The 23045-nt window shown below is 43.7% G+C and overlaps 1 protein-coding gene across 12 annotated transcripts in view; it reads left to right on the top strand.

The window, feature by feature from the left end:
• LOC122379649 (alpha-2-macroglobulin-like) overlaps positions 1 to 23045 on the top strand; it is a 114932-nt gene that overhangs the window by 50580 nt on the left and 41307 nt on the right. For 2 of the 12 annotated variants that reach the window (XM_043362012.1, XM_043362010.1), the window contains exons 15-16: positions 767 to 799; positions 2726 to 2823. In XM_043362012.1, the coding sequence (XP_043217947.1) occupies positions 767 to 799; positions 2726 to 2823 (131 nt within the window). Of the gene's footprint in view, positions 1 to 766; positions 800 to 2725; positions 2824 to 12252; positions 12371 to 18150; positions 18296 to 20122; positions 20259 to 20717; positions 20851 to 23045 lie in introns of all 12 variants that reach the window. The other 10 variants (XM_043362018.1, XM_043362016.1, XM_043362011.1 and 7 more) reach the window with 9 other exon arrangements.

The following is a 23045-nucleotide window of genomic DNA, read 5'->3' as shown; positions in this document are numbered from 1 at the left end:
GACGATTATATATATATATATATATATATATATATATATATATATATATATATATATATATATATATATATATATATATATATATATATATATATATATATATATGCTTTTCTTGCTTATGATATATGCTTTTCTTGATATGTTAAATGCTAAATTAAAGGTTTCCAATGACCAGTCTTCTCAATATCCTATAGGAAGAGCGCCATTTTACGTTAATATAAGTACGACTTTTGGTGTGTTTTAGTTCAGTAAAACGTCTACGCTCTACATATAACAATTGCGTCGAGGTATCTAGCCATGGACAAATTGGACATGTGCCATGACTATTGGCTAGATACCTCGACGCAATTGCTGTAGAGTGTACGCGAAATGGCATATGTAGATACATACCTTGAGATTGAGAAGCATCCTTGTCAACCCTTGTCGGGGTCTTTTTACGTCAGGTAAAGAGGCCGTCAGGTCACCAGAGGCCGTCAAAGGTCAAATGTTGTCTTATTCGCAAAAAAAAACCTGAGGGGGCATGAAAACGCCTCCCCCTCCATTACGGCGCGGGTTAACTAGTTATGTGAGTCGGGTTTATTTTGTACGACATATGATTATCATTGCTGTGCATCTCGCTAGGTTTTCAAAAGACATTTATTTCACTTTAGCAAATAGAGACTTTGTTCAATATCTTTTAACGAAATAATCAACCATAATCTTTCAGGACTATAGCTACAACTATGTTTCAGCTGCGACATTGACGCCTGGCATTTTTTGTTTTTAGATGGTCAACTCTCAGAAGATCATGAGCTGATTGGTAAGTGATGATGATAAAACTGGTTTTTAATGCCCCGGCCGCACCCTCACCCCCACCCCATCTCAGGTGCACTCAGCGCCTTCTTCATTAATACTAGACTAGACTGGCTAAAAATTCAAACGGCATCATTTTTTCCTTTTTAAGGACGCATCAGTTTGAAGTACCTACCCGCGTGCAGATTATCCCGCGCCCCGCTGGGGGGGGGGGGGGCAGAATCTGCACCCCTCCCGTTTTTCGCCAATAACTTCTGAACGCGTTACGCCAGCGACGTCAAACTTTCAGTACCTTATCATACATCAACTTGACACGTTCCCTGAAAATTTGAGCGAAGTCCGTCGGATTTTTTTTTAGAAATTAACGTTTTATTGACGTCATGTTCGCCATTTTCGCCTCAAAAACGGCAAAATTTCAAACGCCGCTAACATCTTCATTTTTAAAGGAATCAAGACGTAACAAAAAAGGGTTATACGTGATACTACTTTCTCTATCAAATAGCTATCTCGTTTTTTTTTTGAAAATTTTGGATTTTGGCCCAAATTTTTTTCTTAAAAAACTGACTTTTTTGGGAAAATAATTATAAAAACCCAAAATTTGAGTGTATCGAAAAAAAACTGAATGTATGTCAGAGGAGTGGTCTATGTGCACATACATACCCATTTTAGAAGAATTGGTTCAAAAATCTGGTGGTTATTCAAAATTTTATGACGTCACGACAGACAAAAATTTTGAAAAAAAATGATTTTTTGAAGTTCTAGACCTCGTACGGAAACAGAAATAGCACCATTCGATTCGCCGTGAAAAACTGCATCAGATAGACACCTTTTTAGGCCTTAACAACCAACTTCAAAATTTGACCTCACTTGACCTGACCTTGACCTGACCTCGACCTGAAATTCATCCAGAGGTGGTCCATATCACTTATTGAGTTTGCCTTTGAATTCTATGAGTAAAATGACCCATGAAACATGTGTCGCACATGCCCTTTTCTATAATTTGTTTTTGGTGACCTGACCTGACCTGACCTTGAACTTGACCTTTGAATAACATTTTGTGCAACGAATATTGTCTTGGTAGTCTAAGAACACGTTTTGGGCAATCAGTCTCAGTCCATTCTTCGGCAACTACGGTGCAAGGCCAATACTGTAGAAACTTGCATTTTGTATCCTTGACCTGACCTTGACCTAACCGCTGACCTACTTAAGCAAAAAAGTTTGGGCTCTTAAGATCCGCCTTGTTGAGAGCTTTCGATTGCCGTTTTCCCCATTTTTCTACGACCATCGGTTCGGAAGTTAGACAGGGGGAAGAATCTGCCCCCCCCCCCCCCAGCAGGGCGCGTATGGCTGAATAGCCCAGCAGGGCGCGGGTTAACCTGGGCCGTCATGAGTATCAAAACTGAATCACTTTAATGAAATTGGATATGTCGTGAACGTTGTTTAAAATGTTTTTCCACCTTTCCAAATTCGATTTTTGCGTATTTTGCTTATTTCTTCTGGGTGATGAAATCTTATAATTTGGAAAGTCCGATAGAACACTTTGTTGATTCTTCCAACTCGACAGGGTATGTCCGAAACAATTTCAATAAAATGCTGTGGGAACCGAAATGGTGGCGATATCTGCTTCACTTTTAGAAGATGTAAAGGAGAAAATTGTGAAGTCATTTCGCCCAGCACTAATATGCGCATCATCATTAGTATTTCTCAACCACTGGCGAGGTGGGGCGAACGTAGCGATACATATATTTATATGAGCACAGTGAGCTGGCTCATAAACGCGCTCTCATTATCAGATATCGTAAAGACACGCAAAATGATGCATTCAAGACTCTGAAAAATGAAAGTCACCTTCCCATTCGTCTTCCCACTCCTTGGTGTCTCCTTTGGTTATATTGAGAAATCATAAATGATGTCATGTGTTTCCTTCTGGCAGATGATCTTCCGAGGCTCCAGCCTTTCGGAAGGTGGCGTCCGTGGGGACCTCGCTCCCACTGGACAACTGTTAACGTCGATTCACTCACCGCCTTCGATGTGAGTAGATCCGCCGATTCGCTCTCACCGAATGAGCACCGTTTGTCGTCCGAGTCTGCGTCGACTAGCGAGGAGCTGGTTTATTATATTATTTTTAGTATTATTGTCACTTGTAAGCACACACTGCTCAGTAGCCATTTGTCTCATTATGTAGTAATATGGATCAATGTCGATATTTCTCTCAAAATAACTGCATTTACGGTTAGAGTTTCGATGATAAATCTTACATACACAAAATCTGATAAATGCAGCTGTGAACGGTATGTTTGCTCAGCATTAGTTGGACCAAAAGAGGACCATCAGCGCGCCTCGGGCTGCTCAATATCATATCCGTTTAATATTTTTGAGCCGTTCAAAATGCATATCAGCTCCAAAATGTACATAATTCTACTTTTATTATGGTGATATTATGTAAATGGCATAGTGATAGTAGAGTAAAACAGTATTTATTAGAGGGCATTCAAAATTCTTGCCGACGTTTATGCCGTACATTTGGTACATTTATTTACGAACGCCATGTTTTAGCGCAAATTTGTTGATTCTTTCGCTCTATGGAGTCCATCACGAACTAATTTGTCTATGTAATATTCGTTCTACGGCTCATCCGCAATACATTGCCACATATGTAGTCATCAGCAAGAGCACCACTAAATATCCTTAGATTTTTTTTTAAACATTTTATTTAAAGCTTGATGAACTCTAGATGATTATTTTTTATGCATGGTTCCGATAAAACTTCTCCAAAAGTGTAACTAACATTGGGTCAAATTGATGAAATACTAGGACTTACTCCACAAGGAGATCGAATGGGTCGGAGCGCTTTCAATATGTATTATACATATCGTCGTCAGCGAATCAATAACGGGTCGAATCGAGTCGGGTATCGAAGAGGGTACTCGGGTACTCGGGTACTCGGGTAGTCGGGTACTCTTCGATACCCGACTCGATTCGACCCGTTATTGATTCGCTGACGACGATATGTATAATACATATTGAAAGCGCTCCGACCCATTCGATCTCCTTGTGGAGTAAGTCCTAGTATTTCATCAATTTAATTCCATCTCCACATCATGTCATTACGTTAACATTGGGTCATTATCCGGTAAAATCATTGTCCGGTAAAATCAATCATCATCTGCTTTCAGATTGTTCAACAATCCTTTTCTGACAAATGCCGTCAGGTGTTTTTTATCACCTTGTATTCTGTAATTGTTAATATTGTTTTGAACTTAGAATGAAAATGGAAAGTTTTACCATGTATTTAGATGTTCGTAAGGCAACTGGAACTGGTTAGCAGTGGGGAGGGGGAGGGGTGACTTGATAGGGAAAACAATGTGTTTTATGTAACTTGGCTGTTCTTGGCTGTTGTTTATGTAACTTGGCTGTTATGCAAGTGACTGTTCTCTATGACGTTGATATTTTTCGGATGTTCACTTGCACTCATATACGACAAACTTTGCTGCAATTTTGTTTTCCAAACATCTGCTTAAGCAGTTAAAACCCTCGCCGGCCGAGGGGGGGGTGCCGCCCCCCCCCATAGTTTTTTTTCGCGATAGCCCCGAAAACGCCGGCGATAGAGAGCTGAAAGCTGGCGTACCTGACCTTTGATTCAAGCCGGATCTTTTGACCCCAACTACATTTTCATGTCAGGTCAGGTCACTGACCTATGACGTTATAAGTAAACCTCTGCACGGTCTTCAGATGTCTCAACTTCGCAACGCCCTCACTGCCAGAGGAGCTATCACAGAGAGTTGAAACTTGCAGGACCTATTATCCATTAGGTGTCTCACAACTTGTTTATCTAGGATTTTTCCTAAAAGTCATATGAGGTCAGGTAATTTTCGTGACCTCACCATTATAAGTCAATCGGGAAAAATGAAAACTGCTATTCTGGCACCAGAAAAAAAAATATCCAACTATCTCAAGCACACAGAATCGTGGTTTCATGCACTCCTTGCAAGGCTCCATGCGTGACTTTTGCAATATTCACCTTGCGTGACGTCATTTATGACGTCATTAAGGTCATATTAGTTTTTCGTCAATAACTTCCGATCAAATTAAGCTAGCGAGTCGAAAAAGCCACCGAAGGACTCAAAAAGACCTGCCGAATCGAATTATATGCAACATGACCTCCTTCGACCAACTTCGTGAGTCGTGACCTGGGGGCGCTGACCTGACCGTAACCCGAGGTCAACACCCTAAGTTGACCTCAGCCAAAAAAAGTATATCATTCGACGCGCCTGAGAAAGGCAAACACGATGCTGCCAAAATCGCGGCTCTGTGGCCGTGTGTTGCGAAGTTATTTACCAAAAACTGAACCGTACCTTAGGGCACTTGACCTGACCTCAGAGGTCACCGGTGGACCTGGGACCTTAAAATCGGATATCAATCTCTGCGTCTTGAAACGGCGGCCACGCTCGTTTTTTTTCCGCGACGCGCTAGCTCCACCAGGGGCGAAACGGCAAGGGGGGTCGTACACCCCCCCCCCCCCTCGGCCGGTGCGTATGTAGAAAACCAATAGGTCCGGCGAGGGTTAAATCAGCGAATTTGATAATGCATATTGCATATTGATCGTGCATGTTAATTAGCCATGTCAAGTTGCTAGAAATTCGACTATGGATGGTATCGTTATCACAATTTTTCGTAATTCGTAATTGCCATCACTATAATATGAATGGTGTCGGCAAATTGCAGAGATGCATTTCATAAAAAGCAATAGACGGCTAAACTTCAGCTTCTCTCTACCGACTGCATCTTTCCGCGTATGCCCAAAAAATAGGGACCCTGTTAGTTCACTTAACTTTTTTTAATGTCGATATTTGAAAGTATGCCTTAACCCGCGCCCCGCTGGGCTATTCAGCCATACGCGCCCTGCTGGGGGGGCAGATTCTGCCCCCTGTCTAACTTCCGAACCGATGGTCGTAGAAAGACGGGGGAAATGGCAATCGAAAGCTCTCAACAAGGCGGATCTAAAGAGACCAAAATTTCTTGCTTAAGTAGGTCAGAGGAGAGGTCAAGGTCAGGTCAAGGGTATAAAATGCAAGTTTCTACATTATCGGCCTTGCACCGTAGTTGCCGAAGAATGGACTGAGACTGATTGCCCAAAACGTGTTCTTAGGCTACCAAGACAATAGTCGTTGCATACAATATCATTCAAAGGTCAAGGTCAAGGTCAAGGTCAGGTCAGGTCAGGTCACCAAAAACAAAATATAGAAAAGGGCATGTGCGACGCATGTTTTATGGGTCATTTTATGCATAGAATTCAATAGGAACACTCAATAAGTGATATGGACCACCTCTGGATGAATTTCAGGTCGAGGGCAGGTCAAGTGAGATCAGATTTTAAAGTTGGTTTTCAAGGCCTAAAAAGGTGTCTATCTGATGTAGTTTTTCACGGCAAATCGAATGGTGCTATTTTTGTTTCCGTAAGAGGTCTAGAACTTCCGAAAAAATTCATTTTTCAAACATTTTGTGTGTCGTGACGTCATAAAATTTTGAATAACTCCCACATTTTTCAACCGATTTTTCTGAAAATTGGTATGTGGGTGCACATAGACCACTTCTCTGATATATATTCCGGTTTTTTCGATACACTCAAAATTTTAAATTTTATAATTATTTACCCAAAAAAGTCAGTTTTTTAAAAGAAAAAAAATGGGCCAAAATCCCAAATTCTCAAAAAACGAGATAACCATTTGATAGAAAAAAGTAAAATCACGTATTAGCCTTTTGTTACGTCTTGATTACTTTAACCCGCGCGGGGCTGGGGTCTCCAGCCGAACGCGCGGGGCTGGGGGGGGGGGTAAATTTTACCCCCCTGTTATCTCCCGAACTAATGGTCTGATTTGGAAAATTCAAACGCCAATCGAAAGCTCTCATCACAAACTACTAAAAACATGTTCTTAATTTAAAGTTTGAGGTCAAGGTCAAGGTCAGGTCAAGGGTACAAATTGCAAGTTTCAACAGTATCGGCCTTGCACCGTAGTTGCCGAAGAATGGAGTCATGGACTGAGACTGATCGCCCAAAACGTGTTCTTAGGCTACCAAGACAATATTCGTTGCATACAATATCATTCAGAGGTCAAGGTCAAGGTCAGGTCAGGTCAGGTCAGGTCACCAAAAAACAAAGTATAGAAAAGGGCATGTGCGACACATGTTTTATGGGTCATTTTACTCATAGAATTCAATAGGCACACTCAATAAGTGATATGGACCACCTCTGGATGAATTTCAGGTCGAGGTCAGGTCAAGGTCAGGTCAAGTGAGGTCAAATTTTGAAGTTGGTTGTTAAGGCCTAAAAAGGTGTCTATCTGATGCAGTTTTTCACGGCGAATCGAATGGTGCTATTTTTGTTTCCGTACGAGGTCTAGAACTTTCAAAAAAGTCATTTTTCAAAAAAATTGTGTGTCGTGACGTCATAAAACTTTGAATAACTCCCACATTTTTGAACCGATTCTTCTAAAATTTGGTATGTAGGTGCACATAGACCACGTCTCTGACATATATTACGGTTTTTTCGATAGACTCAAAAGTTTGGATTTTATAATGATTTTCCCAAAAAAGTCAGTTTTTTGAAAAATTTAGGCCCAAATCCAAAATTTTCAAAAAACCGAGATAGCCATTTGATAGACAAAGTAAAATGACGTATAACCTTTTTGTTACGTCTTGATTCCTTTAAAAATGAAGATGTAAGCGGCGTTTGAACTTTTGCCGTTTTTGAGGCGAAAATGGCGAACATGACGTCACTAAAACGTCAATTTCTCAAAAATTTTCCGACAGATTTCGCTCAAATTTTCAGGGAACGTGTCAAATTGATGTAAAAAAGGTACTGCAAGTTTGGCGGCGCTGCGCGCCGCCGTTTTTGAGATATCGCAAAAATTCGCGAGAGGGGGGGTAAAATTTACCCCCCCCAGCCCCGCGCGGGTTAAAAACGAAGATGTTAGCGGCGTTTGAAATTTTGCCGTATTTGAGGCGAAAATGGCGAACATGACGTAACTAAAACGTCATTATCTAAAAAAAAATTCCGACGGATTTCGCTCAAATTTTCAGGGAATGTGTCAAATTGATGTATGATAAGATACTGAAAGTTTGACGTCGCTGGCGTAACGCGTTTAGAAGTTATTGGCGAAAAAGGGGAGGGGGTAGATTCTGCCCCCCCCAGCGGGGCGCGGGTTAACCCGCGCCCAGATGGGGTCTGCCGAGCAACACGGTCTGATGGGGGGCCATTTTGCCCCCCCCCCCAGATCTCGAGAACCACGCAACATAGCGACAAGCGGTAAACGGTGTTGGATAGCCCCAACGGGGAACTACCGTGTGACCCAATTTCATAGACCTCGGTCAAACCGATGACGTCACAGGTCAGGTCAAAGGTCGAATTTTCACCGTTTACAGGCATTTCAAGATTTGCGTTGTAAAATCGTGTAAAATGCATTTCATTGAAAATCATCGATGGGGAAATGTTCTTCAAACACATATTTTGCTATTTGAGGTCACTGATACCAGGTCAGGTCACAGAGGTCAGGTCACTGGGGGGTCACAATATGAAAGCGTCGTGTGATACATGTTTTATGGTCCATTTTACATGACAAATGCGATTATGTGGGTCAGACAGACTTAAGGGCCAGCTTAGGTCACGTTTTGGTCAAGGTCAGGTCAAGGTCAGGTCAAGGTCAGGTCAAATTAAGTCAAATTTCAAAGTTGATATTTTTGCATAAAATAGGTATCGATTCGATGCAGCTCGTCACGGGGAGTTCAATGGTGGTCTCTGTTTTGCGCTACGAAGTCTAGAATTGCTAAAAATAAAGTTCAGAAATTTGACGTCATCAATTTTTAACAGTTTTTTTCGCTATAACTTGGCCAAAAAAGAGGTATCGATCTAAAATTTGGTATGTATATCGAAGAGCGCAGGGACTATCACATATATTCCGCTTTTTTCGAAATTCGAAAAATTTTTGGAAATTTTTTGAGTTTTTTTTTAAATCACTTTTTTTGATTTTTTGGGGTCAAAGTCCCAAAATTTCGAAAATCCAAGATAACAGTTTTGTAGCGCCGTCTTTTCTCTACACAACCACGTAAAGAACTATAAAATTGCTCGTTAACTGTAGAATTGGTGAGCGTTTCAAGATGTCATGTTTTTTGCTCATTTTTACTCGAACATGACCTCAGTTTGACCTCAATAACTCCTGACCTGAGGTGACCTGTGACTTGAGATTTTGTGTGAAGGTGTCAAATTGATGCCCGGTAAGGTACCCAAAATTTGGCGGCGCTGCGCGCCGCCGTTTTCTCGCTATTTAAGAAAAACCACAGGGGGGCCAAAATGGCCCCCCATCAGGGCGCGGGTTAAGGGTGCCGAACCATCTTGGTTAACCTGCGCCCCGCTGGACTATTCAGCCTTACGCGCCCTGCTGGGGGGGGGCAGATTCTGCCCCCCCCCCCTGTCTAACTTCCGAACCGATGGTCGTAGAAAGACGGGAAAAACGGCAATCGAAAGCTCTCAACAAGGCGGATCTTAACCCGCGCACCGACGGGGGTCTGCGCCAACTTCGCACCGACGGGGGGGGGGCGGATGACCGCCCCCCCCTGAGATCTCGAGAACGAAGCAAGATAGCGACAAGCGGTAAACGGCATCGGATACGCACGGCCAAGATCTACAATTTTTACATAGGTCATTTTCAGGTCAGGTCAAAGATGACGTCACAGGGGTCGAAAAAGTCAAAATGGCGGCGCTAGATATGAAGAGAGTTTTTCTCGAATAACTTTCGAATTAGTCAAGATAGGAACAAACTAAGGGCATCATCGTGCTCCTCTTGTCAATCCGCATCGAATGATATATATGTTGACCTCGAAAGGTCAAGGTCAAAGGTTGACCTCAGGTCACGTGACCTCGAGGTCATCATGTATATCATTCGATGCGTCTTGACGAGCTGAACACAATGAGACCATCCACGCGTAAGTATCTTGTTCCTGTACGGAGTTATTGGCCAAAAGCCTTTGGTGACCTTTGATGACGTCACATGACCTCGCAGCTGCCCAACAGCAAAACAGACCTCAAGGTAGTGAAGGTTGATCGTATATGAAGTCATGTATGGTATATGGGGCCATTCCCACCCGTTTTAGTGGTAAAAACAGGGAGTTGATTTTCCCCCATTGACTTATAATGGGGAGGTCGCGAAATTGACCTGACCTTAGGTCACCGATATCAAAATTCTGAGATATACAAATTGTAGCTACTAATGACCTAATAATATCCTGCGACTTTCAAAGGCCTCCGACATCTACTGTAGCTCTGGCACGGTGACAAAGTTGCAAAAAAGTGACTTGACGTTGGGTCATTCAAAGTGACCTGGTGACCTGACCTTGAAAGGTAGGAGGTTCAAACTTGCACACCATGTGTAAAATTGATGAGGTTATAGTCATACAAAATTTCGCGGCGCTACGCGCGGCGGTTTTCCCGCTATTCGCGAAAAACCTCAGGGGGGGCGGATATCCGCCCCCCCGTCGGTGCGCGGGTTAAGAGCACAAATTTTTGGCTTAAGTAGGTCAGAGGTCAGGTCAAGGTCAGGTCAAGGGTACAAAATGCAAGTTTCTACTAGTGGTGTCAATTAAAAAAAACATATGTCCAAAGTCCGTCCAATGTCCAATGCTTACGTCAACTGTCCGTCAAAAAAATGTCCAAGCCAGCCATTTGTCCAAAGATGTCCGACACCTACGCAATAGTTTACACTCAACACTGTTATTTAATTTGCTTTTCATGTACCGTTACCAGCTCAAAAGTGTTAATCAGATTGAAAGCTGAGCTTTCTAAAAGCCAATCAATGTTAAACACGATTACTCCTTAAAAATGTTGAGATGTAGCAAGCGGCTGTCCAAAGTTGTCCAAAGCCTGCTGGAATTGTTCAACCGAATTCCGAATTGGACATTGGACAAAATCGGAATTCCGAAGATTCAAGTTCCGATTGACACCACTAGTTTCTACAGTATCGGTCTTGCACGTAGTTGCCGAAGAATGGACTGAGACTGATTGCCCAAAACGTGTTCTTAGGCTACCAAGACAAAATTCATTGCATACAATATCATTCAAAGGTCAAGGTCAAGGTCAGGTCAGGTCAGGTCATGTCAGGTCACCAAAAACAAAATATAGAAAAGGGCATGTGCGACACATGTTTTATGGGTCATTTTATTCATAGAATTCAATAGTCACACTCAGTAAGTGATATGGACCACCTCTGAATGAGTTTCAGGTCGAGGTCAGGTCAAGGTCACGTCAAGTGAGGTCAAATTTTGAAGTTAGTTTTTAAGGCATCAAAGGTGTCTATCTGATGCAGTTTTCACAGCGAATCGAATGGTGCTATTTTTGTTTCCGTACGAGTTCTAGAACTTCCAATTTTTTTTCAAAATTTATGTGTGTCGTGACGTCATAAAATTTTAAATAACTCCCACATTTTTAACCGATTCTTCTAAAAATTGGTATGAAGAGATGCACATAGACCACTTCTCTGACATATATTCCGTTTTTTTTATACACTCAAAATTTTGGATTTTATAATTATTTTCCCAGAAAAGTTAGTTATTTTTTAAGAAAATGGGCCAAAATCCAAAATTTTCAAAAAAAACGAGATAGCCTTTTGATAGACAAAGTAGAATCACGTATAACCTGTTTTGTTACGTCTTCATTCCTTTAAAAATGAAGATGTTAGCGGTGTTTGAAATTTTACCGTTTTTAGGCGAAAATGGCGAACATGACGTCACTAAAACGTCATTTTCTCAAGAAATTTCCAAAGGATTTTGCTTGAATGTTCAGGGAACGTGTCAAATTGATGTATGATAAGGTGCTGAAAGTTTGACGTTGCTGGCGTACCGCATTTAGATTAGAAGTTATTGGCGAAAAAGGGGAGGGGGGCAGATTCTGCCCCCCCCCCCCAGCGGGGCGCGGGTTAACGAACACCAAATGTCAAAATGCAAGTGTTGAAGGGGCATTTGTGCCCCTTGTTCATATCGTTATGAGATAAAATATAAATGTTGTATCTAAATGTATGTACGTGCCTTGGTAAGATTTTCCTCGCCATTGTTTCAAGACGCTGAATTTGAAGTTCACTCATTGGCTGAACGACGAGAACGACAGGTCATTGTCAGCCATCTCCCGCAACCAGATAAGGTCCTTCAGCTATTTCTCTAATTAGGTCAATATTCATGCTCATAGGTCGATGTTTGTGCCGAGCTGGGGTTGCCCAAACTCTCCCAATTCCACGCCGGCTTGGCTTTGGAGCCGCAACAGACGGTGGATGTCTAGGTCACCGCTAGAGCGGCCGCGGCTTTGCTGCGCCCGGGCACCCCCACCTCGGCACAAAGTTCCACCTATGGACTCACTCACGCTATAGACGAAAACAATTCACTTATTGTGAGCTCATGTAACACAATTGACAATTTCAGACTTATGGCTGGCTGCTTACCTCAGACTTGCAGCTAGAAGCCCGACAGTGCGAAGTACGAGAGCAGCCTGAGTACTATTTCGATTCGGATTCGTATGACTACGATGTCGCTGAATTTGGTAAGGGTACACATTACACGAGCTCTAAAACAAAGAATCCCCGCTTGCATTGTGTTACTCGTAATACGATATAGAACATAAATAGTAATAGGAACTGAACATTTCTTGTTCAGCTACATTAGATCGATACGCAGTGCAGTACCATACCTACGTACTGCCATTACACGCAAAACTAACACCCTAGGGGTGAGTTCAATTAAGTAAACCGGCATGATTTTGGATTGACATTTTTGCTTATGCATAATGCATATTATAGGTCACTTAAACTAGTCACTTGAATGTCCTGGGACAGAAACAAAATTATTTGATCGTTGTGTCACATCCGCATGTTTCGGTGCATGTGCGCTATTTTTCGTTAGGATTGAAGATGAAGCAGCGCCTTTCTCTCAAAGCATTGCTCAATTGCATAGCAGATATCCACACATCCGCTATAAAGATATAAAGTTATCTATGCTCAAAGACAATTGACCCTGAATTAAGCACTTCGTGCTTTTGTGCCAACTCTTAGATGTTTTTCATGATCGTTTGTGCATTGGAGTAATAAACGGAATGATGAAAATAGCATACCTACCTCGTGCAAAGCTGTCCCAAACGACCATCTCGGGTTTGTTTTTCAATAAAAAACGCACAAGCGAACTAATAGAGAGTGTCAGGAGCTATTTAGCACCAACCTTTGAATATAATTGTCTCCGAGCAGCAGCCAGTACCACTCATGACAATGCGCGCTGGTGAATTTGAAACGTCGCCACCATTTCGTCGGGCTGTGAACACTGCGAGCCAGCCGCATGGGAAGCGTGAAAGTGCAGCACCCATGCAGATCAGAAAATGAGGTGCTTTTTGTTTGAATACTGTCCTGCAATAAACAGTGTCAAATGGTGCACTCCACAGCAGAAGTAATGTGCGGTTTCAGTCATGGGTATATTCTGCTTCTGAAGCTTGGGAACGACTAGCCAGACTACAATGAAACTTTGAATGTAGCTTACATGTATCGTAACCCTTGCAGCTGCAAGTTTATCTATTGACGTCTTCTTTTCGATCACAGCGCATTTAAAAATCGTAAGTCGAAGCCATCCGTTGAGATTGGTACTGAGATTGGTTGATTGGTAGAGATTGATTGAGATGGTGACATTGAGCACAACCGCACATTACTTCAGCTGTGGGCTGTACCTCCATTGTACCCAGCCCCGAGAGCTGTCAACGACATAGACGTATGTACCAATCACGAATAATATAATGTTTGGTTTGAACGAGAGTTCAGTACTAGTTTTCGTTCGGAATTACTAATTTTCGTTTCGGGAAATTTACTTCCCACGAATGCTTTGTGTTTTTGAATGTTTTTACTTGATTACCTTTTTTCTTAGTTTGGTGTGTGCCCAGGCCTACTCACTGTGGGATGGGTGAAGAGGCCATTGAAAACATTGAGCGCGGACGTGTCCACTGTCCACTGACTTCAGCTCACCCTTGCAGATGGTTTTACTCGATCACAAGTCGAAGTAAATGTTGGCTGGTTAGGTAACCGAGATAACCCGCGCCCCGTTGGGGCTCCCGGCTTTCTACATCCTGGGGGGGGGGGGGCAGTGTTTGAACATCCTATTCTAGCTCTGCTGGCCCCGTAGCGATACGGGGGCCTTCGAAAGAACGTTCAAAATAATAATGAAGTTTCTTCAGTTTCTTTTTTGGTCAGGTGAAAGGTCAGGTCACCAGAGATCGGAGGCCAAATTTCGCCGACTTTCAGTTCAAATGCTGATTTCAACAAAGCGGCGCATAACTCGGAAACCAATAAAGCTACAGCGCTCGGAAAAAGCGCATTTGAAATGAGACTCTGCCTCGTCATGGAATACTCCAAAGTTAGTGGTATATGAACACCCATAAAAGGAGTTTCCGAAATAAGGTGTTTGTAAATCCTTCGGGGAGTAAATATTTTTCTCCGTGTAGGATGGCATCCGTCCAAAACAGGCGCGTTTCACTGGTCTCCGATTGAATTAAAACGGAGTGGTCGCAAAGTTGACCTGACCGTAGGTCACGGATATCGAAATCCTGCGATATACATTTTGTACGTACTGTAGCTTTTATCAATCGCTTACAGTTTAAAAGCGATCGGTCACTCTGTGTACACTGAAAACAAATCGACACAGTGAGGGCATGTTCTGTACTGGTAACACATCAGTCATGTGTTAATCGCACCCAAAACACAAAAAGGCTGAGTATTTTCACGCTTGGCGGGAACTTCGACACGTTTGATAACACATCAAACAGAATAGCCCGGCATTTGCTGGGATATTTCGCCACCGCCGTTTGCTGGGAGGGGGGGGGGGGGGACGTTAAACGCCCACAGCCGATAACTCGAGAACCAATAGGCGCAGCGAAACGCACGAGACGGCAAACGAAAAAACGCGACAAGACGCTTCAGATGAGTACTTAAAAGTTGAATTTTGAGGTCACAGGTCGGGTCAAGGTCAGGTCAAACACCTGAAATCGGGCTTTCAGTAGCATGGACTTCAGGACTTCGCAATGGGCGCCTCTCGTCATAAACTCTGTCAAAACGGTGCACAAGCCTTCATATAAGGCCTGCAAGAGCGTCAGCCCCATGTAGGGGTCAGTCAAGCATAGGTCAGGATCAAGGTCAGGTCAACCGGGTAGGCACATATCCCCGAAAATCAAAACTGATATTCGCAGCCTGTGACACATGTGTTATGGTAATTTTGGGCGTAGAATACGATGGTGACATTCATTTCAACATATGTGTACGTGTTTGGCTCAAAAAGTTCCATTTAAGAAATGGATGTATCATGGTCTGAAGTAGTAGAGAAATTGCCAAGACTCAGTTCAAGATTTTGGAAAATGCGGAACGATAATCAATAATTCGAAGATAACCATTTAAATCTTCATGGTATTGGCAGTCTAATGGCGTTTACGGCATGTCTGTATGTCTATTCTGTGATTTTTATGTGATTTTTTGAACATATGCCGTTTTGGTCGAAATCTCAGAAATCATGACGTCACTAAAACCTCGATATCTAACTGTGTATTGAGTAACACATTTACCTTGTTTTCTGCAAATGTATCCACACAAGCTTTATGTGTTGAAGACACAATGATATTGTGTTTTAGGACACAACACGACTGGGTTAACACATTTGTAAATTGACACGTCTGCGACGGGTCAAAAAATGCATGATGCACTTTTTGTCGAGGTGAGGTCACTTGACGCAACCTCACTGAAAACCAAATGACACAAAGAACGACTAAAAACGCACAGGCAGAGCGTGTTAACTAGGCTTTCTTGTGTACCCTGCATCATGCATTTTTTGACCCGTCGCCGACGTGTCAATTTACAAATGTGTTAACCCAGTCGTGTTGTGTCCTAAAACACAATATCATTGTGTCTTCAACACACAAGGCCTGTGTGAATACATCTGCAGAATAAAAGGTAAATGTGTTACTAAATTTAACACAAGTCGCAAGTGAAAGAAGGAAACACGTGGTGATTATGTAGTTTGTTGCCGGGACGCAGTTGAAGGGACTTTGGCTATGGCTGGACAGGCTGACTGCCAAAGCCGGGCCCCGAGTGGAATCGGGCGCTCGGGTGCGGTCAGGGCTGAGCACCCGGCCGGCCGACCCATACGGTCAGGGTGCGGTCAGGGCTGAGGACGCGGCCGGCTGACCCATACGAGGCTGCCGACCCATACACGAGCTGGAGTTGCGCCCGGTCGGCCACTTCAGAGCCGAAGGGTGAACGCGTCACGTGGACGGCTCAATCAGAGCACCAAGTGACGATGCCCCAAATTGGAGGACTACTGTACAATACAGTTGTCCAGACAGCCGGGATAAATTTACGGCCACCGTTTTCTCAAATATATTCTATATAGACCGAGGAGTTTCTTCCTCCAAGCAGACGTTAACCCGGCGAGGCGGTGGGCCTCCAGCCACCTTCCGCGCGGTGGGGGGGGGGCATTTTTTTGCCCCCCCCTCCCTCGTATCTCCGAAACTACTGGGCGGATCCGGAAAATTCAAACGGCGTTCGATAGCCCTGTCAAATTTATCGAAGGAAACCAAATTTCATTGACCTCGGGGTCACCGATGACGTCACAGGTCAGGTCAAAGATAAAATGTTTCACCGTTCACGGGGCTTCTAGGGAAAGCGCTATAACACCGAGTAAAACGCATTTTGTCGAAAATAAGCGATAAGGCGTCAGTTGTCTAGTACATATGTTGCTATTAGAGGTCACTGGTCATACCAGGTCAGGTCACAAGTCAGGTCACCAAAGGTCACCAAGGGTCACCAGATGAACCCAACTTTACTTAGGTTGTGCGATGCATGTTTTATGGCCAGTTTTTCATTTCCAACTCAATGGTATTGGTTATAAGACCATCAGTTACGTTTTAGGTCATTTTCTGGTGGAGGTCAGGTCAAGGTCAGGTCAAAAAAGGTCAAAATTCAAAGTTGATATTTTTGCATAAAATGGGTATCGATTCGATGCAGCTCGTCACGGGGAGTCTAATGGTGGTCTTTGTTTTGCGCTACGAGGTCTAGAATTGCTAAAAATTGAGTTTGAAAATTTGACGTCATCAATTTTGAACAGTTTTTCGCTCTAACTTGGCCAAAAAAGAGGTATTGATCTCAAATTTGGTATGTAGATAGGAAGCGGTAGGAAGTATCACATATATTCCGGTTTTTTCGAAATTCAAAAAACTTTTTGGATTTTTCGGCTATTATTTTCAAAAAAAAAATATTTTTTTGATTTTTGGGGGTCAAAATCCAGAAAATTCGAAAAACCGAAATAACGGTTTTGTAGCCCTTTTGATTCCACACCTTTTATGTTGGAACATTTTTCTGTATCTCTAAAGCTGTAGGCCTGACAGCTCTTCCCGCGAAACCTTTTTTGGGTCGAAAATGGCAAAAATGACGTCACTCTGACGTCATTAGCGGCCAACCTATAATAGCCTTTGGAAAAATTTTTGGTCACCATGTGCGTTAGCTACTCCCGGGAAGGTACTGAAAGTTTGGTGACGATCGGCGCAGCGGTTCTCGAGATATATTGAAAAAACTAAAGGAGGGGCAAAAAATGCCCCCCACCGCCTGGAAGGTTAATTAGATATGCTTCAGCTTGCACTTGATGTAATCAGCGCATATTTCTCTAGACAATTTATAATGTATCGACTCCCTCGGCTGTATTGTGCATTTTGACCTTTCTCAAAACACTTTGGCAAATTTTTACAAAAACCCAGCATAAAAGTCGGTGCTCGAAAAACGCCCTCTATTATCCCCATCTGAAGTTAAGGTTCAGAGGTCGCTCACTGGTGGATGGCACGGTGTATTTGTGTAAGGATACACGTCTACCATATCCGACAACACATGATTTCGATACACTGATTCATTACATTCGTTCAGCGTGCTTGGCACGAGAAAATTGTGTCATTATTCTGTTTTATGTGTTAGCAAACGTGTCGAAAGTACCGCCAAGCGTGAAAATACTCAGCCTTATTGTGTTTTGGGTGCGATTAACTCATGACTGATGTGTTACCAGTACAGAACATGCCCTCACTGTGCCCATTTGTTTTCAGTGCTGGTCACCTCACCTGCGGTGACCTTGGTCACTCCAGGTCAGGTAACTAGGTTTTCACAAAATCTGCGCAGGAAAGATGTATGATAAGGTGTGCCGAAAACGGCGGGAAAAACGCAGGTCGGGGAGGGGGTGTTCAAGCATCCCCTCCCCCTAGCACGGCGCAGGTTAATAACTATGTAAGCGTAAAGCATTGGTGAATGGTGATTATTACAGGGTCGTTCTATAGTGGTTTTAACGGACTTCGTGGCTGAGACTCGAGAATGCAAACGCCAACGCGTATGGCGGCATCCACCCGTGCTTATTCCTTCACCGGGAGGTCCCGGCGCCTTTGGAAATGGGCGGCGGCGATTCCAAGCAGGTGGGTGCTATACATTTTTTTGTGAGTTTGTTAGTGTGAGTTGGGTATTTTTAGTTCCGCTGTCCCCTAGCAGGTGAGGCACCGGGGCTTCTGCTTTGTCTGCATAGTACAGGCATCGGTGGCTCGCTATGGGCATATTAAAACCTTAACCCTCGCCGGCACAGGCAATTTTGCGTCCTTTGACGGCACAAGGGCACAAGGGGTTGGTACTGTTCGGTCACGGAGTGTATTGGCCGGCAATGACACACCACCTCTCGTGAGCTCAGAAGAACGACTGACCGTTTTACAGTGTCACCACCAGGTACTAGTATCGTCCGCCACGCGGCACGCATGCGCGGTGACCAGAACACAACACCTCCCCCTTAGTTAGGGGAGAGTGGGGCTAGTTGTTACAGGGGTAAGTTGTTACAAAGGAAATATCTTTTAAAATACTCTTGATATGGCGCCAATATTTACGCTAGCAGAAAGGTTACGCACATTTTACATGTCACTGCGGTTTTCCGGGGTGCTGATCACGAATATCGTGTTAGTTTTGATCAGAGATTACGTCTTTAAGCATTTAGACCAGGTCGGGTCAGGTCAGCTCAGGTCAACCGGTAGGGGTTGTGACGGGTATTCGTAATACGTGTCAACCGCCTCTGACAGCTTCGTAACATGTTACGAAGGCACCAAAACTACTTCGTAATGTTCAAATGGTTGCTAAATTCGAATTCAGCTCCAAAAACTAGCCTAGAAACATGTAAAACTCGAAAAAGTGAACCGAGGTCACCAAAGGTCACCAAAGGTCAATGACCTGACCTGACCTTCAGGTGATCTGACACTCACCCTAATGTATGGGAGCAGCATCAAATCACATGTTTGAACGTTTGAAACCACGAAAAGCTTGCAAACGCGCGGCTAATGCGAGCCGACATACGCTGAATCACGATTCCTGCCAAACATGGTCTCGGAAAAGAGGTCACAGGTCAAAGGTCATTTGGGTCAGGGTCATGAAATTTTAAGGAATGGTGTAAAATTGATCAATGCGAGGGTACTGAAAGTTTCATCGCGATCGGCCGCTTTTTACGCGAGTTATTGGCGAAAAACCTTAGGGAGGGTTGCATCAACTCCCCCTGTGCCGGCGAGGGTTCAACATTTACCACTTTTTGACTGAAAACGCCATGCAGTTATATCACTAAAATCGATATATCTCAAAAAGTTTTGGAAAAAAATCTTAAAAATTACACAGGAGACGTCAAATTGATGGGGGAGAAGGTATGCCAAGTTTCAAGTTGATAGCGTAAGCGGTTCATGAGTTATTTAAAAAAAAAAAAACGGAGAGAGGGTCGGATCCGACCCCCCCCCCCAGGCGGTCGCGGGTTAAATATAGACAAATACGAGCTGAGAGTCTGGGAAATCGGAGCCAGGTAGAAATAATTTTGATACAAGTTGATCGTCTTTGAAATTAATGTGCACCAACCGGTTTTCTCAGTAATTCAGCTAGCAATTCTCGTGCTGTGTTCAAAGAAACGTTTACAGTGAGGGTCAAACTTAGAAGAAAAAAAAAACGAACTATAGCACCGTCGATTCGGCGCCAGCGCATGTATCCAGTCTTCACTTCTTCAGCTGGCAAGAACATGTGTAAACACGTTGTCGTGAGGAATTTATCAGCGCTCTATAATGTTTTGCTGCTCGGCCCAGCACGGATTTTATTGAGACGATTAAGTAGGGTATCGGAGCGGCCATCACCCCCCCCCCCCCCGTTTCCGTCCATGTAGGTATGCACGCTCTAAGGTGACACGGTCACTTATAGTGCGGGCGGGGCTTAAATGTCAGTGATTGTTTCAGGGTCGGTCGCTAATGGTTCTCACAGACTTCGTTGTGGAGACTCGCGGCTGCAAACGCCATTACCGGGAGCCGTCGCCCATATTTTTCCTAGCATCTTCAGGCGGCTCTAATTCAGGTCGCCCATTGCGAGTGGGAGGTGCGTATACGTACAGTGGTCGTGGGTTCGAGCTGTTCCCGGTGGCGGATTAGGGCCAGGTGCCCTTTCTAACCGGGTGACGGACTACGGCCAGGTGCCCTTTCTAACCAGGTGACGGACTAGGGCTTCTGAAAAAGGTGTTTTAGGATTTTACGCTTCCCTCCTTGGATCTCTCTGGTGGAGCTTGGATAGGGATAAACCGGTGTTTTGATGTTAGCAATATTTTTTCATATCGTCAACCATGACCACTCTATCATCATAGACCACGTTATATAGTGGTCTAGCCAGAACATTTTTTTTTTGTACACTGAACAAATATGGATGTACTGGAACCATCCATTGCTGATTTATTCTCACTACTAATTATGATTTAAAAGGACCGTTGCTGCTGGTTATCAGCACCCATTGGGGCCGCTGAACAGGCTGCGGCTCCCTGTTATCGGTAGTTGGCCTTCACAGGACCCAGCTTTGATACTCTTCACTGACTTGGTGGAGACCCGCCAGTGCGTGCGGAGGCAGCACGACATTGTTGCACACCGATTCAGCGCGGCTTTTTCCACATCTCTCCGCCCTAAGACAACGACACCGTCGGGTGGGTGATGAGCTCCGTTTGTCCGCGAGCTTGTGTCATGCTGTTCACGGTGCTTGGTATATGTGCAACCAGCCTAGAAGTTTGTTACCATATCCGTATTGCCATATTTTACCATTTGATGAATTAAACAACTCCAATAATACTGTATACAAGGTCACTCAATAGTTTATAACTTGGTCGTTTTGCATATGCGAGTTTGTGCCTCGAAGCGCAAGGCATGTTTCTATCGTCTATGGTAACGGGACTCGCTTATACAAATTACACAATATAGGTGTTGGTAATAATACATATATATCCTTCTCCTGGCTACATACGGTAAAACTCATAAGGTAAATTAAAAAAGAGATAAATCTTTGATAACCCGCGCATGACTGGGGGGCTCTATAGAACCACCTTTCCGTTTTTCTGCTATATTTTCCAAACTGCTCGATGTATCAACACGAAACTTGCTGTACCTTCGGCTGGACCAATTTGACACATTTTGTCCAAATGCAAATATTTAGCTACCATAGGTTGGCTGGAAGTGACGTCAGAGTGACGTCATGCTCGGGCGATTTTTATGCAAAACATTAACCCTCGCCCATGTAGGGGGGGGGGTTGGTGCAACCCCCCCCCCCCTGAGGTTTTTCTTAGCTACACGCCGAACCGTTTCAGATAGCCTGCTCAAATTTTCAGTACCCTCTGGGGCATCCTTTGCACAACTTTTGGTTTTTTGTCAAGGTCATGTCAGGTCACGGAGTTATGACGTCATAAAGGGAACAACCTCAGGCCAGATTTACGCTAAATTGGAGATTGCTTCACATTGGTATAAATGCCGACTGACCTGACACACTGATGGATTGTTTTAGAATCACAACTGGCTGATTTGACATTGGCACAATGTCCGTTGACATTTTGAAGGTTACTAAAGGTCAAGGTAAGGTCAGTGACCTCGGTTGACCTGTAATGACTTTTTGCACTTGTATGCCTTTTCGGGGTATTTTGATGCCCTGAATTCGAATTTGCTATCCATTTCAGGCATTGTCGGTTGCTTCTTGTAGTTCATTTTGGGTCAGGGTCAGGTCAGTGACGTCACACGCCTGACGTGACCCGATGCACAAATGACCTTGCAGACTTCCGATACTCCCAACGCATCATTTTTAGAGGTATGACATCGAAATACACACCAAACGATAGAAAACCAAACAAGGATCACGATGATGAAGGTTTCAAGTGGATATCTCTTACCGTTTTGCCGCAATCGGCGCGGAAATCTGAAAAAAGTTAGATTTTCCGAAAATTTGACCTTTGACCGGTCATAAGTAGGTCAAATGTTGACCTAGGACCAAAAAATATACCACCAATCGCGAGATCTCGTTGAGAGCAATCCTTTGGTCTTTTCCACTAAGCTCTACGACGCTCCGTTTTCAAACGCCAGGGGGTGGTCGCACCCCCCCCCCCCCTGCATGGGCGAAGGTGGCAAAACACCGTTTACGGGCGAGGGTTTAACTACGGCAATCACTCTCAAGAGCTCAGTTTTTAAGCTAGATCCAACTTCTTTGCATGGAATGACTCAAAACACAAGGGGCTATTAAACTGCTACCTCGGATTTGCAACATTTTGAAAAATTGGAAAGTTATACCTATGCAACAATTAGAAATAAATAATTTTGAGTTTTAACCTTAAAGTTTTTAACTTTCGAAAAAACGGAATATGTGTGATAGAACACATACGGTTGATATACTCTGGTCGTTTTCATGACTGGACTTTCGTGGTGGAACCTATTTAACCCGCGCCCCGCTGGGCTATTCAGCCATACGCGCCCTGCTGGGGGGGGGGGGCATATTCTGCCCCCCCCCCTGTCTAACTTCCGAACCGATGGTCGTAGAAAGACGGGGAAAACGGCAATCGAAAGCTCTCAACGAGGCGAATCTTTAGAGCTTAATTTTTTTTGCTTAAGTAGGTCAGAGGTCAGGTCAGGGTCAGGTCAAGGGTACAAAATGCAAGTTTCTACAGTATCGGCCTTGCACCGTAATTGCCGAAGAATGGACTGAGACTGATTGCCCAAAACGTGTTCTTAGGCTACCAAGACAATATTCGTTGCACACAATATCATTCAAAGGTCAAGGTCAGGGTCAGGTCAGGTCAGGTCAGGTCACCAAAAACAAAATATAGAAAGGGGTATATGCGACACATGTTTTATGGGTCATTTTATT

The sequence above is a fragment of the Amphibalanus amphitrite genome, unplaced genomic scaffold (assembly GCF_019059575.1).
Source record: "Amphibalanus amphitrite isolate SeventyFive unplaced genomic scaffold, NRLGWU_Aamphi_draft 000082F_arrow, whole genome shotgun sequence".
Classification (NCBI taxonomy): Eukaryota; Metazoa; Arthropoda; class Thecostraca; order Balanomorpha; family Balanidae; genus Amphibalanus; species Amphibalanus amphitrite.
This window is presented reverse-complemented; position numbering and strand designations above follow the sequence as displayed.